The sequence below is a fragment of the Arvicola amphibius genome, chromosome 6 (genome assembly GCF_903992535.2).
Source record: "Arvicola amphibius chromosome 6, mArvAmp1.2, whole genome shotgun sequence".
Lineage (NCBI taxonomy): Eukaryota > Metazoa > Chordata > Mammalia > Rodentia > Cricetidae > Arvicola > Arvicola amphibius.
The window spans coordinates 35541642-35556359 of NC_052052.2; the positions used below are offsets into that span (position 1 = coordinate 35541642).

Below are 14718 nucleotides of genomic sequence, written 5' to 3' on the forward strand. Positions count from 1 at the left end.
CATATCCTTATGGTTCTACGGCAGGCACCGTACTAAGCATCTCCTCATCCCCTCCTCCATGGCTTTCTTTCCAAAGGCAAACGTGAGAAGCATTAAAGACTAAAGTTACCTGTGCCCACAGCGATGCTTACACTTTTTCTCGTGTGCAAGCCAGGCGAAGACTGTGCCTCCATGGAAACCAGCTCCACTTGTCTTGCCGCTTTCACAGTGTCTTCCACAGTGGTGGTCTTAGGGGAGCCAGAATTTAGAGACTGGGCTTCTAATAAGCGCTGAATCTGTATCAATTAAATACATGCATAAACAGACAACGAAGAAATCAACAAAACTGGTGGAAGAGTTTAGCAACAAATTTCAAATACTCTAGTTATTAGAGATGATTTTTAACTTACATTTTCTAACAATACAATTAAATCATAGCACAGACTTATTCAGTGCACACAGCCATTATCGTAGTTCCTAAGCCACTTTCACTGATATAAATTTAAAAGTAAAACACACAGGTGGTTAGATTAGTATTCATAAATTGACACACACAGAAAAGTCTGAATGGCTTCAAATCATACTTTTTAGTCAAATACTTCAAATCAATGCATTTTATTCCTATTTCATTATACATCAAGTAAGAATGGAGACGGAGGCATACCCTGAGCTTCATGCACCAAATACTGAGCATATTTCACAAGATGCTTTCTATGAAGTTTAGTCAAAAGTTCTCATGTTTGGCCACATTGAAACAGAATAGTAACAAACAAGAGCTGACACTGACTGGTTCTTTCTTGTCTGCAAAACACTTGTACCACAAGTTATTTATTTTAGCTGTTTAAGTGTTTTGTCTGCACCACCTACATGCCTGGTGTCCATGGAGACCAGAAGAGAGCATTGGATTTCCTGAGGCTTCAGTTACAAGCAGTTAACATGGCTGTGAGCCATCATGTGGCTACTAGGAATTGAACCTGGGTCCTTCAGAAGAGCAGCAAGGGTTACTAACCGCTGAGTCATCTCTCTAGCCCTATGCCACAGATTTTATGTGAATTTTACAATTCCATGAAGTGTATATGGCTGTGGGACAATGGTTTTACCCTGTAAAGATTTGTTTCTTGTACTTGTTTAATAAACTGCTGATTGGCCAGTAGCCAGGCAGGAAGTAGAGGCAGGCGACCAACAGGAAGTAGAGGCGGGGTAATGAGAACAGGAGAATTCTGGGAAGAGGAAAGAATCAGTCCACAGTCATCACACAGCAAGCAAGATGAGAATGCCTCACTGATGAAAAAGGTACCAAGCCACGTGGCTAACACAGACAAGAATTATGGACTAGTATAAGTTATTAAAGTTAATAAGAAGCCTGAGCTAATAGGCCAATCAGTTTATATTTAGTGTAGGCCTCTGTATGTTTATTCAGGACTAAACAGATGTGGGACCTGGTGGGACAGAAAGCTCGGTCAACGGTATACTATTAAAATTCATTTTACAGGTGAAAAACTTGAAACATTACAGTTACCTGTTGAGATTGTATGACAAGGGGCTGGAGAGATAGCTCAGTGGTTAAGAACACTGTCTGCTTTTCCAGAGGACCCAGGTTCAATTCCCAGCACTCACATGGCAGCTCACAACTGTCTGTAACTCCAGCTCTAGGGGATTTGACACCCTCACACAGACTTTGGTATAATACCAATGAACATAAAATAAAAATAAATATATCATTAAAAAAAAGATTTTTGACAAGTAGCAAAACTGAGCTCCAAACACCAAAAGTCTTCCCTCCTCCTTTTCAAACAGAGAGGTAATTTATGAACCTTAGAAATTACCAATTCTGAAGTTTATAGTATATTCACAAAATATGAAACAATAATTGCTATTAATTCCAGAACATTTTCAAACCCTAAAAGTCTCTATGTCATTCACAGTCATTCCTTACCACTTCTCTCTCCTGCCCTTTGCACACACTAACACACCTAGCTTTCTGCTTTTGCTGATTCTGGGCATTTCATACAGATAGAACTAAGACTCGAGTCTGGCTTCTTTCTCTTTACACAAAGCTTTTAAGCATTTATCAATGCTTCTGACTGCTGAATATTCTACTGTATGGATATGACCACTGAGTTTATCCATCTATCAAGCTGATGGATAACCAGGCTGTTTACAATTTGGCCTCTTGTGAACGATATTGCTATGGACATTTATGCACAGAGTTTTTTGTTTTATTTTGATTTTGTCTTCTTGTTTTAAGATAGTGTCTTGCTAAGTAGTCCCAGCTGACCTAGCCTCGCTCTACCGCTCAGGCTGGGTCCCAGCCTGATTCCCCTCCCCCTGCATCTCCTGGCTGTGCCGCCACAGCAGCACACTTCTACAAGGCTTCTCACTTTCTTGAATATATACTGGAGTGAGGAACATTTCCTTTTATTTGTTTTGTTGTTGATTCTTTTTGTTTTTTTCCCTAAATATTTTGATTTTCTATTTTCCTATAAATGGTACAATTATGATTAAATAATCTAGTTAGTTTTAGTGAACTAATATAATTATCAATAAGGTTGCTTTTCCATGGCTACATAACTTACATTGGCTGGAAACTGAACTGTAATCTAAGGAATCTGCCCATCCAGTTCATTTGCCACTCCATTCAGTATCACACCAAAACTACTGTGAATGCCAGAGGAGGGGCAAGTTTAGGTATCTTTTGGTAGACTGGGCAAGGGCCCCACCTCTGAGCTACAGTTCTAGCCCGAGGCTGGGTATCTCTGAACTTTCTAGATAAACATTTCTTTTGACTTCACAATTTACTTCTGGAGAACCAGGGAGACGGCTCCCAGGGTGAAGATGCTTGCTGTCAAGCTTCATGACCTTCTCCAAGACCAAATGGTGAAAGGAGAGAGCGACTCCTGTACTTGCATACCATGGTCAACAGGAACACACACACAAGCACACATGTACACACAAGCGCCCGTGCACACACATAATAAAAATTTTTAAGTTTTCTTCTAGGAATCTACAGCACATTGCTATTAGCATATATGCAGTTAAAATGTGAATAAAAGATGCAAGTAAGTGGGCTAGAAAGATGGCTCAGCTGTGTATAAGTATGTAAGCGAAAGAAGCAAAAAATGTAAAAAATACATAAAGTTAAATACAGTGGAGAAAAAACAACCTACGAGTATCAGGATGTCCACTGGTGCATTGACTGCAACAGAACAAAGTTGGAAGTGTTGTCAGAACAGAACAAAACAATTAGAAAGCCCACGTGTACTCTGAGAAAATGACCCAAAACAATAAAGTTCTCTATGGACTCACAATGGAAGCAGCTTAGCTGGTAAAGTGCTTGCTCTGCAAACATGAGGACCTGAGCTTGATCCCAATCACCCAAGTAAGAGTCACATGTGATGTGCATCTGTAATGGGAACACTGGGAAGGTGGAGACAGGCAGAACCCTCAGGCTCACTCACAGCCTAAGTCCTAGGTCCCACTGAGCGACTGTCTCAAAAACATTTTAAACACACAAAGAACCACTGAGTTGTACACTTTAAACAGCTACATTGTGTTATATGCATCAATAACATCAAAACATATTTACTCGTCACCTTATTATCCTCCTGAGATATCTCAAATCCTTTCTAGAGGAAGCTATTATCCATAGTTCCATGTTTCTTCTGTGTGTTTCCTGTTCCTTCAATGAACATTTACACATTTGCATAAGGCTTTAATCCACTCCTATATGTATTACTCTGAAATTGTTATCATATGCAAACTATTTCTTGTTCTTCTTGGTCATTAAGAATAACAGTACTAATTAATAATAATGGTAAACACAAGGTGTGCAGCTCCTGAGGAAAAACATGAAAGGCTGACCCTAGGCCCCCATATGCATGCACACACATGTGCACCCATACCTAGATTCCTTAAAAAAGGAAAAAGAAATTATGAGGAAAATAATGTGTACTTACAGAAAAATTTCTATTTTGTGTAATGATAATCTAGATGATAGCTCACAGTGTAAGTATACAGTATAAGTAGCTAATGTTTTTAAATAGCTTAATGAATCTCTTTAGGTTGATTAACCTTTTTTTAAAACATGACAAAATAAATAATAATTATTTTCAATGTAAAATATTAGTTATTTAACTATATTAACATTTTTGGTTTAGTATTTAATGATTTATTAAAATAAAAATTTATGTAAATCTCAAAAATTTACCTCTATTTAAAAAACAGAAAAGCTGGGCCGGGTGGTGGTGGTGGGGCGCACACCTTTAATCCCAGCACTCAAAAATGAAACAATTAAAACAAAACAAAACAACAACAACAACAACAAAACTGAAAAGCTGGGGCTGGAGAGATGGCTCCCAGCACCTGTATCAGGTGGCACACAACCACCTATAACTCTAGTTCCAGGGGATACAATGCCCTCTGCCGCCTCTGGCACAGGCATGCATATGGTACACATAAACTCCTGTGGGTATATATCCACATACACTTAAAAAGTCATTTAAGCTGGGCGGTGGTGGCGTATGCCTTTAGTCCCAGTACTCGGGAGGCAGAGGCAGGCGGATCTCTGTGAGTTCGAGGCCAGCCTGGTCTACAAGAGCTAGTTCCAGGACAGGCTCCAAAGCTACTGAGAAACCCTGTCTCGAAAAAAAAAATAATAATAATGTCATTTAAAAATAAAATAAAGTAGAAATTTCTCAGGGGGTCCTATCCAAAGAATCTGAAGTAGGATTTGAAAATCTTTGTCTTTTTTCATAGAATGCAATTTTATTAAAAATTTTTAAATGTTATTTATTTTTATTTTAACCACTGAGCCATCTCTCCACCTATCTTTCTTTTTTTAAAGACAGAATATTAGCCTGGGATGGCCTCAAAAGACTTTAAAACAACGATTTCCCTAGATTACACAATATGCGTAGCACTCATGTGTTTGTATAGTTACAGGGCCAAGAAAAAACATCAAGTTATTTTCACTAGCACTGGCTGCAAAGAGAACAACTGGTTTGGAAGATTTATGTAGAAGAGGGATGTTGATGAGAAATGAGGGGGAAAGGCAAACCCAGACTAAGCTTTGAATAAAGCTGTATTATAATATTAAGAACCCTGCAATTAAAAGTCCTGAAGAAAGGAAATATTGCCAACAAAATGAGTGGAACAAGTCTTATCCAGGCACAGAGGGAGCACATCTGTAATCCAGTACCTGGAGGTGTGTGCAGAGGGATTAAATGTTCAAGACCAGTCTAGGCCCTATGAGACTGTATATCAAAAACCAACACAAATAAAAACAAGCAGACACACAGAGGTTGTTAACTGGTCTCAATACAGTAGCAAGCAAGGTCCTAAAGACCCACTGGCTAAGGTGAGTATATATACTGGCTGACAAACTAGAGACATGCCAGCCTTTGTATTCAACTGTATATAAAGAATCAGAGGAAACGGAAAGAAAATGAAATTAAGTTATAGGTTAAGATCTACAAACAGAAGGCTTGTTCTCTGATCCTACCCTACTAACCAGCAAAACGGAGCAGGGTTAAATTATTCTCTCTAATCCTCATTTTATCTGTAAAGCAAGAAGGACTAGAATTCAGCTTCTAAGGCCTTTCTGGTCCTAGTATTCTACACTGCTATAAAGTATAACTCACTGTAGAGTTGCCAGATATTAAGGAAATATATTAATAATTTAAGAGCACATGGGGGCTGGAGGGATGGCTCAGCGGTTAAGAGTACTGGCTGCTCATCTAGAGGTCCTGAGTTCAATTTCCAGCAACCATATGGTAGCTCATAACTATCTATAATGAGACCTGGTGCCCTCTTCTGGCCTGTAAGCATACATGCAAGCAGAATAATAAATAAATCTTTAAAAAAAATTAAGAGTATCAAGAAAGCTTCACGAACCTGTGCCTGCAGCAGTCTCAGCTGCCTGTCTTGCTCTGTGACAAAGCGATACGCATCAGGAGACAATCCCATCATGCCATTGTCTGGCACCGTGCTGGGTGTGTGCATGCACATGGCACAAGTCTGTGGCACACATGAGTCCATATGTGAAGGTCCTGCCACAGGGGATGGCTCTCCATTGTTGTGGGGAGAATAACCACCCAAGCCTTCCTGAGGTTTCATGGCCACAGGGCTGCTGGAAGAGTAGATGGCATTATGACACAGAGATGGGCATCCACTTGAAGGAAATAAAGCATGTTTTGGAAGGGCTTCATTTTGGAGGTCTTGAATGGACCCTACAGTATTTCCCTGCCAAGAATTTATTGTACTATACTGAATATGACCGTGACGTTGACAACAGTTGCAGATGTTTGTGGAATAGTAAGATGGCAGTGAAGGCGTAGGTACTTGAAGTTCCATTGGTCTTGCTGAATTATGAGGTGAAAAAATAAAATTGTGTGGGTGGGCTTGTGAAGCAAGTGAGGGCTGCCTAGAATTCACTGTGGAGGGTCTCACAGGATAGTCTTCTTTTTGTATGCTTCCAGCAGAAACTGCTGGAAGTTTCTCAGATACCTCAGGAGACAGTGCATTAAGAAATGGTTTAACATTGGTGTTCCCGAGATGGGGCCTTTCTTTTTTGCAGGTAGGTGATTGCTTCCCTCTGGACTGTCTCAGAACAGCGTCCTGGTTTAGCTGATTTGGTTGTCCCTTCAGGGAAGGCTCCGCAGTGTCAGCTTCTGAGCTGTGTTTGTAATCACAAAGCTCAGGATGCAATGGCCTCATCAACAAAGGATTCTCCACAGTCATTGTTTCCAGCGGGTTAGATTGGGAACTCGAGCCCGTGAAGCTGCTGTCTAACACAAGCGAGAGTTCAGGGACAGACGGCTGGATCTTAGAAATCTGGAAATAGACGCAAAGAGGAAATTCTTAGGAAACTTATTTGCTCTATTTCCTTTATACACGCATTTCCCAAGTGATATCCAATTACATATTAAGATTTATTCATTATTTAGACAAACAACAAATATTTTCTGGATGGCAGAGATACAACTGTGAGAATAAACAAGGCTGTTTTCCTCGAACACAGAAAAATATTCCCTTGACTTATTGAGTTTTTTTTTGAGACAGGGGTGGTAGTTTGAATAGAAGTGGCACTATTAGGAGGTGTGGCCTTGTTGAAGTAGGTATGGCCTTGCTGGAAGTGTGTCTCTGTGAACTGGGCTTTGAGTTTCCTATGACCAGGATACTGCCCAGTGTCACAGTCAAATTCCTGTTCCCTGCAAGTCAAGATGGAGCCAGCAAAATTGTCCTGCATACCACCATGCTCCCAGCCATGATGAGAAGGGACTGAAACTCAGAAACTGCAAGCAAGTCACCCCAGTTAAATGTTTTCCTTTTAAGGTTCCATGGTGATAGTGTCTCTTCACAGCAATACAAACCCCAACTAAAACACTAGGTCTCTCTACATAGCCTTGCTTGTCCTGGAACTCACTCTGTAGACCAGGCTGGCTAACTCAAGAGACTCACCTGCCTTTGCCTCCCGCTGGAATTAAAGGCATGTGCCACATCCCCAACTCCCCTACTTTACCCCAGGCTCCTAAACTTATTTAAAATGGAACTCCTTTATTATGACACTAATTGACATTGTCTAGATTACAGAACAAAAACATGAAAAAGTGTATTATACTACAGTTTCCTTACCCTCACTCTGCCAAAAAAAAATTACCAGGCAGAATGCTTCAACAAATACAGCAGCCCATGTAATGTTTCTTAAAGAAATAACACTCTGCCAGGCAGTGGGTCTCTGAGTTTGAGGCCAGCCTGGTGTACAAAGAGAGTTCCAGAACAGCCAGGACTACACAGAGAAACCAAAAGAAGAAACAAACAAACAAACCAAAAACAAAAAAGCCAAACAAACAATCAAAAAAGAACAACAAACCAAAAAACCTACTCCAATAAATACTTCAGCATACTCTCCACTGAAGTCATTCGACTAGTTCTTTTACTTATATTAAATAAAAGAGATGGGAGCTAACATAAAATCTGTTACAATTTTTTTGAAGCAGTGTTGGAAATTGCAATACAAATTTTAAGCTTGAGGGTTAAGAGAAAGAGATGAAGGGCTGGAGAGATGGCTCAGTGGTTAAGAACACTGGCTGCTCTTCCAGAGGACCAGGTTCAATTCCCAGCACCAATATGGCAGCTAACAATTGTCTATAATCCAGTTGTAGAGGATCCAATACCCTCACACAGAATATATATAAGTAAAACACCAATGTACATTAAAAAATTAATAAATAAACCTTTAAAAAGAGAGAGAGGGAGAAAGTGATGCTTGGGAAGAAATTTAAAACACCAACAGCGTGGGTGTGGACTTCTCAAGGGAAAGTCACCAACCATACTAATTTTTAAAAATCTTTTCCATTTCTTTTCCTTTAAGTCCAATTAAGGTAAATGTTTCTAAAATAGCTCACTAGAATGACAAGATAGCAATAGCAAGAGTTACTGGCACTTCTAAATGCAAGCAGGATGTTTTCTCTGAGTACAATAACAAAGCTAACGTCAGGAGCGGGTAGGAGAAAGCAGAGTCCATTTGTGTGCTGGAAGCACCAATGCCGAAGCCAAAGCCCCAGAATGGCAATCCCAGTTGTCTGCTTACTAGTGTGTGATCATGACAGCTAAGCAACTGAAACCTCCGTTTCCTTATACTTACATACACATTCTTATCTATATGTGAATATATGATGTATATACCATTACTTAATTATATGTACCTGTGAGATATATACATACATTCCTACATAGAGATATAATCATATAATAGCTAGGACGATCCATATATAAGAATGCGGTGGTATTTAAGTGTTTTACTATGTAAGATTTCTAGCTGAAGGTGAGTTCATTTTGAGAGCACTACCTTCTCACTCACTGGGTGAGGACTGGGAATCGGTCTTGGAGAAAAGTCATCTTCAAAGTCAGCATCATGTTTATTTGTGGGTATTTTCCCAGGAGATATTTTTTGAGGAGATCTAAAGAGTAGAAGAGGAGACAAAAAAAAAAAAAAAAAAACCTTCAGTCAGCCAGGGTTGTTTGAAATGTGACAATGTCATTTAGTAAATACTAATACATACAATTTAGTACCTGACAGCTGCAGATGACTTTCTTAGATCAGTGTTAGTTTACCAGGAAAGCTGGTCTACCCAGGGTTAGTTATTAACTGCCCCATTTACCCAATCACTCGAAGTAGCCCTACTTTCTGAAATGCTACAGTACATCAGTGGTCACTGAACACCTTCTGGTTGACCACACTCAACAACATAGAAAGAATGTGCATTATAGCGTGAAATGTACTCCATAGTACTTTTGTAGTATTTTGAAGCCCACAGAACCTTCAGGAGGTAGTGGCTGTTGGAAATAAGTCGGTTAGGGCAGACTTTTGAATGTCACCTTTGCTTCTGATACTGTCCTGCCTTACGTCTCCTGGCCCCCCATGTGAAGTCCCATCGCCGTTGGGTGGAGCCACTCCTGTCACCATGCCTCCCCAGTAAAAACTGAAATCACTCTGAAACAATGAGCCAAAATAACCTTTACCTAATAGCTGTTCTATCAGCTATTTTATTTGTTACAGCAATAGCAGAAGTAACTAAGACACACTCCAACAATATTCAACATACTATTAAATATCCACTGTTATAACAAGGAAAACCACTGAATTATGTTTTTCTGTGTACTTCTAGAAAACATAGGTGGGTGGGATGGTGCATGACTTTAATACCAGCACAGAAGGCAGATATCTATGCTCTACATAGTGACTTCCAGGCTAAGCAATGTAAGAACTTACTTGTCACAAAAAAATAGCATTATTACATTTAAAAAACTATTTGTGCATCATGTGTATGTATGTGCAACACACAGAAGTCACAGAGCAACTTTCAGAAGTTGGTTCTTGCTCTCTCTCTCTCTCTCTCTTTGTTTTTTTTTGTTTTGTTTTTTTTTTGTTTTTTGTTTTTTTTTTTTTTGAGAGAGGGTTTCTCTACATAGCTTTGAAGCCTGCCCTGGCATTCAATCTGTGGACCAGGCTGGCCTTGAACTCCCAGAGATCCGCCTACCTCTGCCACCCAAGGGCTGGGATTTAAAGGTGTGAGGCACCACTGCCCAACAATTGGTTCTCTCACATCAAGTAAAACCTAGAGATCAAAACTCACATTATCTGAGTTGGCCACAACTTGTTTCATCCACTGAGCCATCTTGCTGGCTCCTAAGTTCTTTTTAAAATTAATTTTTAAGTTATTATACAAAGTAATAATTTATTTTATAGCATTTTCATATAGATGTCATTATACCAGTTTTTACTCATCCCCTTTTCCTGTGTGCTAATATATACAGTGGGAACATACTTAGAAATGGAGTACACCTCCTATTTAGTCAGCTGTAATTGTATCCCAGAGAGCATGCTCTACCCAAAGAAAGGAACTCTGATAAGGTTGGGGATATAGTTCAGTGGTAAAGTGGTTGACTAGTACGTGCAAAGCCCTGGGCTCAATCCCAGCACTAATGAGAAGGAAGGAGGGAAGAAAAAATTTTAATGTTGGCTCCAAGTATCAAAAGCTAAAATTAAGGTTTAAGATCAAAGATTTTGTGTTTGGGGGCGGGGTAAAGATTTAGAATGTATGTGCATAAGGGTTTTGTTGTTGTTTGTTTCATCTTAAAAAGACAAAAAGTCTCATTAGGATGCTTTAGGGAAAAGTGAGCAATAATAAAGTAAGAGAGCTTAGAATTAGTGAGATACCTAAAAAGTATCCTGTTTTACATAAGTTGAATTCTTCCTCAAAAGGAAAAAGAGTAAGAAACCACAAAGAAGATTTGAAGCTCTTACAGAAGACAAGACCTTCCCAAATCCTGGTGGTCTAGGGAGAGAAACAGTCACAAATGTTTTCTGTGCAAGATACTGTAGCAAAGCAATGACAATGTCTGCATGATGTGCTGGAGCAGATAGGCAGGGTCTGTATCAGCCCCATTCGGCTCTCCTACAACATACAGGGACATGTGGACTACACAATGATATTCCATGTGCTCAGTGAAGGCTGCTCATGACACGGAAAGTCAGTGCCCCAATAGGCTCAGAGAACTTGTAATAGGGCTAGAGAGATCGCTCAGCACTTAAGAGCACTGGTTGCTCTTCAGAGGTCGTGAGTTCAATTCCCAGAACCCACATGGTAGATCACAATCAGAAGAGTCTAACCAGAGTCTTCTGGTCTGTAGGCGTACATGCAGACAAAGTACCTGTATACAAAAAAATAAATCTTAAATACACACACACACACACACACACACACACATATATATATATATATATAGAGAGAGAGAGAGAGAGTGACAATTTAAAAAAAGAACTTGCATCAACCTGTCAAAGATTAGATACAAATGGACACATTTCAGCAAACCGCAGAACAGACAAATGAGAATCATGCCACCTTTTTTTTAACCAGTAACCATACACCATTAATCCCCTGTACATAAAATCTTAGAAGAAAGGGGATACAAAGATGGTGAATTGCCTATAATCTGAACAGAATAAAAGAACAAGCAGAATAGAGGTTTAAGGTAGACAGTTCAATCATGAAGAAAAACAGGGCACATTACTTTGCATACTTGAGTTTCTCTGTGGAATACTTTTACTACATTTATTTTTCATTTTATTTTATTTTTTGTTTTTGAGAGAAAGTTTCTCTGTGTAGCCCTGGCTGTCCTGGAACTTACTCTGTAGATCAGGCTGACCTCAAACCCAAAGATCTTCCTGCCTCTGCCTCCGAGAATTGGGATTAAAGGTGTGCCATTGCTGTCTAACAACATAACATAATCTTAAGTGTAAGGGAGAAGATGAGAAGGAAAAGGGGAGAGAGGGAAAGATGTGAAGATATGCTGTTGGCTTTGAAAATAATATAAGGAGCTTTCAGACAAGATACAAATGGCTTCTAGAAGCTAAAAAAGTAAACAAACAAACAAACAAAACCAAAAATAAATTGTCCCCAGAATAGAAGGAAACTCCAGAATGAACAAAACCTGCTAATACTTTGGTTTTTAGATCCAAACACCATTTTTAATTTCTGATCCCCAGAACTGTAAATAAATACTTGAACACAGATAGATCTGATACCAGCCATTTTCTCAATAAAACCAAAGCATTCCAACAATCAATGAAAATTTTCGTTGTATCAGCTTATTTCTCATGCAGTATTCTAAACACATAACATAAACAGAACTGAAAGGCAGGTTCAGGTTTCAGTTTAAAAAGCTAAGGAGCTGCAGAGATGGCTCCATGGTTACTTTGTAAAGGGCTCCTTTGGATCTTAGTCCCCATATGACAGCTCATAACCATTACAATTCCAGTACCAGGAGATCTGATGCCCTCTTCTGACTTTTGAAGGCACTGTATGCACATGGTGCACATAAAGACACGCAGACAAAACACTCATACATATACAATAAATAAATCTTTTGAATTAAAAAAAAGTATGTAGCTCAATAGTAGACTACTTGACTAACATCTAAGAGGCCCAGGGCGGCTTGATCCCTGGTATTGCATCATCATCATCAAATTATAAAACAAAACTTACCTTAGCACTAGTAACAACAGTCAAAATAAGAACAACCTAAATGTCCATCAACAGAAGAATGAATAAAGAAAATGAGTTTACTCAGCCACAAAGAATGGAGTAACGACATTCTCAAGAAAATGGACAGAACAGAGGATAATTTAACTGAAATAAACCAGATTCAAAATGATAAATGTTACATGTTCTCTCTGATATTAGGACATAGATTTAGCTATACACGTGTGTGCCTGAAAAACCAAGTGGGAAGATGTAGCTCAAATTCTAATTCCTATTAATAATTAAAACCCAGAGTCATATATTAGGGGCTGAAAGCTGAGAGAACAGAGAAGCAGAGCTGACAGTCGCTAGAGTGTTCTCACCTCTACACTCTGCTCTCTGCTCTTCAGACAAGCCTTCTTTGTTAAAGCACAAACAAAACATCACTAGAGGACTATTTACAGGAAGAGGGAGGGGAGTGCAGTGTGATATGAGCAAAAAACAGTGCATGCGTGTGTGAAAACATCCATAAATCGTATCATTTTGTATTCCTACTAAACAAATGAATAAAAATTCAAGAAACAGACAAGACAGCTGCTAGGAGAATTTAAAAAAATAGTTTCTTACTAAAGAATCACTGAGCAAACTAAGATTTCAACAAAAAACAAACAAACGATCCCCAGCATTGAAAGACAGCTTTGAACTGAGTTTATCAAATAACTTTACCAAAAATAATTGGAGGTCTTTTTTAAAAAAGCTATGTTTATTTATTTTGGGGTGAGAGGTTTGCATGCCCTCACATGTAGAGGGCAGAAAACAACTTTAGGGTCATTTCTCTCCTTCCAGCTATATTTGAGATCCAGGGATCAAACTCAGGTCAACAGCAAGTGACTTTACCCACTGAGTAAATATTACTGGCCCTGAAAATATTTTAATTACTCAATAAAAACTAATAAGTAACAAAGATATACATAGTAATAAAGATTATCTTTTACCTCTTAACTGAAAGATTCTTGGAAATCTTGCCAAAAAACTCTGCCTCTGCATCTTGACCTTCGGCACTTAGTTCGAAATGGATTGGATTTTTGTCAGAAGGTTCAACATTCTGAAATGGAGTAGGTCATATTCTGAGATCTGATTTACAATACCAAAGAATTCTATCTGAACAGTAGCTCTGGATCACTGCCAGAAGGAACACTTTCAGTTTCTGTGACCTGCTTCTGTAGAATGCCTGGCTTCCTGCTTTGTACGTGAAAATAAAAACCTAACCCTGTATTATGAAACTCACTCAGTAACCATGGACTCGGTGAATGTAACAATATGTAAAAACATTAAAAAAAAACTCATGAACTTAATCTATAAATGAATTCAAAGAAAACAAGTGGAGATGAGTGGAACCACATGGTTATTTGGAGTTATTCAGTACTCTTATAATAATAAAATACTGAATATACTTTTGCTACTTAAGACCTAAGATAAACAGTAATTAATTTTTAAAAAGTAGTGTTTAAACCAGAAACAATGGTAGACACATATAGTCCGAGGTACTCAAGGAGGCTGAGACAGGAGGATTATTTGAGGAAAGGAGTTTGAAGCCAGCCTGGGCAAAAAGGAGAGGTTGTTCTTTACTCTTTTATTTGTTTGTTTGTTTGTTTGTTTGTTTGAGCAGGGCCCCTCTATATAGCCATGGCTAGCCTGGAACTCACAATGTAGACCAGGATGGCCTCTAACTCAGAGATCTGTCTGATTCGGCCTCTGCTTCACGAGTGCTGGGCATGAGACACCATATCTGGCTTATCCTTTAAATGTAGTTTTTATATGCCAATTTTAATTAACTTTCTCTGTAATGGTCATCTAGATGCTGCAGCATTTATTTTTAAAGGTAAAATGCAGGTCTGGCTGTCCTGGAACTCACTACATAGACCTCTGTACTCACAGATATTCACCGTCCTCTGCCTACTGAGTACTGGGATTAAAAGACTGAGCCACTAGGCCTGGTTCCTAGATACATTTTTTTTGTTGTTGTTGTTGTTTTTGTTTTTCGAGACAGGGTTTCCCTGTAGCTTCTAGAGCCTGTCCTGGAACTAGCTCTTGTAGACCAGGTTGGCCTCTAACTCAGAGATCCGCCTGCCTCTGCCTCCCGAGTGCTGGGACTAAAGGCTTGCGCCACCACCGCCTGGCTCCTAGATACATTTTTATGTACTTTGTTGGGTCT

The 14718-nt window shown here is 39.1% G+C and overlaps 1 protein-coding gene across 1 annotated transcript in view; it reads right to left on the reverse strand.

The window, feature by feature from the left end:
* Stil (STIL centriolar assembly protein) overlaps positions 1 to 14718 on the reverse strand; it is a 49472-nt gene that overhangs the window by 13198 nt on the left and 21556 nt on the right. The window contains exons 10-13 of the mRNA XM_038334222.1: positions 13499 to 13608; positions 8828 to 8939; positions 5872 to 6810; positions 110 to 275 (exon numbers count right to left, since the gene is read on the reverse strand). Coding sequence (XP_038190150.1) covers positions 110 to 275; positions 5872 to 6810; positions 8828 to 8939; positions 13499 to 13608 — 1327 coding nt within the window. The remainder of the gene's footprint in view (positions 1 to 109; positions 276 to 5871; positions 6811 to 8827; positions 8940 to 13498; positions 13609 to 14718) is intronic.